Consider the following 4,505-nt stretch of genomic DNA (forward strand, 5'->3'; position numbering starts at 1 on the left):
TATATATATATATATATATATATATATAAAGTTACAACAGTCAAATGACACCAAATATTAGGAATGACACAAATAAAAGCTTTTATTTTATTTACAGGGATATAAAATAGATAAAAAAAACATTACCGAGTCAACAAGTTACATAAATAAGAAAAACTCTGGTGTTTAGGCAGAAAATAAAAAATAAATGACTTTGCAAAAAAAAAACAAAAAACAAAAAGATAACTGGTTTTATATAAAGAGCTCACTGACAAGACTTGCGAAATAAGATCTATCAGGTAATGGTTATATGAGCTTTTATGTAAAAGAACAAAAATGCACGATTAAATAATATGCAGTTTAAAGTTAACCCAACTAGCTTACTCTCTTCTTAGATCCTTTCCTGACTTCAGAATAAAGTGCTGTGTCAGCTGCTGCAGCACTCAATGCTTCTGTAAATGGAGAGAATAAATGTAATAAATAAATATCTGATGAAAATTATGAAATATTTACCAATGTAAAGTGTCATATATGTCATATATATTAGTGCAAACTGTATTGCTGCTGACTGTACCTGCAGCTGCTGTCCTCACATCGGAGTAAACAGCGCCCTCTTCTGGCTCATGATGCCTCCCTGTTGGAACAATCAAACTGGATTCATTTGTAACCAAAAATTAATAAATTTTTGATAAAAAAAAATCATTTGGTAAAATCAAAACCTTTCATATCCAGCGCACTGTGTTGGACTCTGCCTCTTTTGGAGGACTTTGTTATCTGTTTGGTGTTTTTGAACTTAATATCAGCGTATGTGACGTCACCGGCTTCCTCTTCACCTGGAACAGAAAACAGTTTCATATCTGGAATCAGTCTGCTGACATAAACATCCCGTTGCAGTCTAACTACATCTAAAAGTAAACGGCATGACTTTAACTTAATTTTTTTGTTATTAACATCCAAAATCTTCTGAATGTGTTGCAAACGAGTGTGGATGTTATGCAACCACGGACCATGAGAAGACAGGCTGTATTCATTGGTCGAGGTCTGATTGTGAGGTTGATCTATAGCAGATCCCTGATCAGCGATCTCTGATTGGATCACCCTGGAACACAGGAAGTCAATTTGAAACAGCAAATTACAACACTTATGCTTCAAGTTTAAGGTGAGTGGAAATAAAAAAAAAGTACTGACCTGTGGGAAGAACCTGAAAAGAATTGTAATAAAATAATTATGTTAATATGTTTTTTTCTTTTTTTAAATTTTGTATTTGTGACATTGTATGATCTAATAAAACTGGTGAGCTGTGTAATGTAGTTTTAGGAGATGAAAGTTTCACCTTTGGAATGTTTAAAGCAACACAGCAGCAGCAGCAGAATAATAAATACGGATCCACAAACTACTCCAAGAACCAACAGCAGCGGAAATGAAGAGCTCCCAGGATTGGAAACACCTGGGTGAAGATTTTTACCTATAAAAATGTTTTCATTTCTCACAGAATTGTAATTATTAAAAATGCAATAATATATTGAATCCAGCTCACCTTTAACTGCCATCCAGCTCTGAGGTGAAGCTTTTCCTGAATGTTCACACTTGTAGAAACCTTCATCTGACTGAGACACTGCAGAGATCTTCAGCTCTCCTCTGCTGTCATTTTGGATCAGTTTGTCATTATGATAGAAAATCACATCAGAAAGTTTGTTTTCTCCTCTCCGTCTGCAGCTCAGAGTAACAGAAGCTCCTTCAGTCACAGGATGGACGGGGCTCACCAGGAGAAGATCTTCATCTGGAAACCAGACAGAGAAAAACATAATTTATGATATGAGGCTTCAGTAATAAATCAAGTACAGTGTTTTATCCACCTCTTAATTGGTTAAGTAAAAAAACACTTAAAAAAGCTAAATATCTTTCAAAGATTTACATTAAGTAGTATATTCTTTTCTGCAAATATTTGTTGCAATACAATGTGTTTGATTTATAAATGCAGCTCTAAATAACTGGTCATTTTAAACAATGCCAGTCACTATTTCTGAGTAGAAACCAAAGTTAGAGACATTGTAATAAAACTTGGCATTTTAAAAATCCTTGTAGTGTTTAGAGACAGATTCAGAGCTGCTGCCATCAGAGCAGAATGAAAACCGGGATTTTGAGTGCAGCTCTATCCAGCACTCTAACTAAAGTGTGCAAATGTCTGCAGTCAAAGAAAAGCTAATTCCAGAGAATAATAGAAAAGAAAAACACATTGGCAGAGAAAAAAAAATATGGAAGTGAAAGAGTTTTAATTCTGCCACAACAGAATTAAAAACAATCAGTTGCAATGATCCTTTTTAATTATTGCTATTGAAAACAAAACTCTATATTAAGTATTCCACTGAAAACAGGAAGAGGAAGATGATACATTGATTTTTCCATTAAAAAATAATTAATTTAACTCCTAGCCCTAACTCATTTAAATTTTTGAAAACTGAAAATGTTCCTTTTTAACTAGGATAACGAATGTTCAGAGTAATGGGAAAAATCTCGATGGTTATGTATTATAATCTCTGTGGAGTTTCTCAGATGAATTTGATTCAGAAATATTTTAGTAAATTTTCTGTGACAATTACACACTAAAAATTAAACAAAAAACACACACTGGATAATAACTTACTGTTTAAGGTGATGTTTACTGCGTTGCTGAACTCTCCTGATCCAGACTCACACCAGAACACTGCTTTAGAGGAAGACTGTCTGCTAACGACACATGAGGATCCAGACATTTTCATCCAGTCAGAGCAGTTTGGTATGACGGTCAGGTCACCTGATTCTGAAAACCTCTTCACTCTCCACTCAGTAGAGTTTCCTCCACAGTTCAGAGTCACAGACTCAGAGGTGAAGTGTTGCTCTCTGTCAGGACTCACTGAGAGAGACGCTGCTGGATGGGAGACTAAATAAAACATAATAAAAAAATACATATTTGGAGAAAAAAAGCAGTGTCGATGAATTAGTTTTTGTTGTTTTTATTTGGAATTATTTATTTGTTCGCATTATTAATAACGTCTTTCAGACAGTTTTTGCTTCATTAAGTTTGTTCTTCTTTTGGAACAAGTTTAAACTAAACTGAACATTTGTCACATTGCACATGGGATTATTTTAGGTATTACCAGTGTGTCAAATTAAAAATACAAAGCACTGACCTGCAGACCAGACAAACTTTGGTTCACTGTAATCAGTAAAATACTTTGGGTTTCCTCTTCCAGCTCTACATGTAAATCCTGCTGTTTGTGTCTGACCGTGAATCATAAAGGAGTTATTTGCAGTTTCACTGATGCTACCAGGCAGCAGCTCATAGATGTAGCCATTCTCAGACTTATCAGGAACAGCTTTATACCAGTAGATCCTCCAACTTTCAGACTGGTTGTCATAGTTACATCTCAGAGCCACTGAGGCTTCAGGTTTCAGCCATGATGGAGACACAGTGAGGACTGGTTTTGACTCTGTAGGACAGAGAAGTGTTTTTCATAATTAAAAAAATGTTCCAGCTTCTGTAACGTATGATCACAATCTCATAGAAATAAAAGTTTAAAATATTATCAGTAATGACCTTCCTCACAATATTTGCTTTTGGCCAACAGCATTTTTCAACCAAGACAAAAACTGTTGAGATACTTTAAACATATCTGGTCCGATAAAAAATAAAAAAAACTTAAAACATCTAGTCTACTTTTCATGTGTTCACATGTGCAACAGGTTACTGTGAACTACAGTCACTGTTAGAATTATTCAAATACAAAGCAAAACATGTTCATATATAATAACCTACTGTATATCGTGATGTTGACTGCATTGCTGAACTCTGACCCAGACTCACACCAGAACACTGCTTTATAGGCCGACTGACTGTCGAAAATACATGAGGATTCATTCATTGTCCACCAGGTGGAGCAGTCATACAGATATGACTGAGTGTTTATTTCTCTATAATATCTTATTCTCCCATCAGTAGATTTTCCATCACATTTTAATGAGACGTTATGATCAGTGAAATGTTTCTCTCCTTCAGGACTCACTGTCAGAGAGGCTGCTGAATCTGAAAAACAAACATTTGCAAAAATAAATAAAGCAATCATTTACTGAATCATCTAGGCTGTCCCTACTTGTAGTATTGTTAAAGCTGTCATTACTTGCCCTAATCCACAGGAAAGGAACAGTTTACTAACTTTACATCCTGTTATAGGTTGCTGTATTTAAATCCATGTAAATAGTAGTTAGTCATGAACGTGGAACAGAAACAGCTGGATGTAAATTGGTAAAAAGGCAGCACTACATCAGAACTCATATCACTTATATTTTTATCATCCCATCTCATCATTAAAAAATGTATCCAGCTCTACCATTTGTGTGATTGTTCCTGCTTATGTGAGTTAGGAAGGTAAACGATATTTTAGTTCAGTTCATTTATTTCAGTTAGGTAACTTTCATTAACCTCAAATATTCCCCCTTTTTTCCTACCCTGTAGTTCTGAGTTATTTCTGGTTCTATTGAACATAAAA

General features: G+C 34.7%; 1 protein-coding gene across 1 annotated transcript; it reads right to left on the reverse strand.

Annotated features, from left to right (window-relative positions):
• Positions 1-238: 238 nt before the first annotated feature.
• On the reverse strand, positions 239-3,881 carry LOC103129293 (uncharacterized). Its single transcript, XM_007540335.2, has 10 exons — positions 3,776-3,881; positions 3,150-3,449; positions 2,624-2,899; positions 1,517-1,759; positions 1,313-1,426; positions 1,168-1,180; positions 987-1,078; positions 699-812; positions 554-613; positions 239-431 (listed from the first exon to the last, which is right to left on the reverse strand). The coding sequence occupies exons 1-10, from the start codon at positions 3,879-3,881 to the stop codon at positions 355-357; spliced, it is 1,395 nt and encodes a 464-aa protein (XP_007540397.2). The 3' UTR covers positions 239-354.
• Between the last annotated feature and the right edge of the window lie 624 nt (positions 3,882-4,505).

The sequence above is a fragment of the Poecilia formosa genome, unplaced genomic scaffold (assembly GCF_000485575.1).
Source record: "Poecilia formosa unplaced genomic scaffold, Poecilia_formosa-5.1.2 Scaffold533, whole genome shotgun sequence".
Lineage (NCBI taxonomy): Eukaryota > Metazoa > Chordata > Actinopteri > Cyprinodontiformes > Poeciliidae > Poecilia > Poecilia formosa.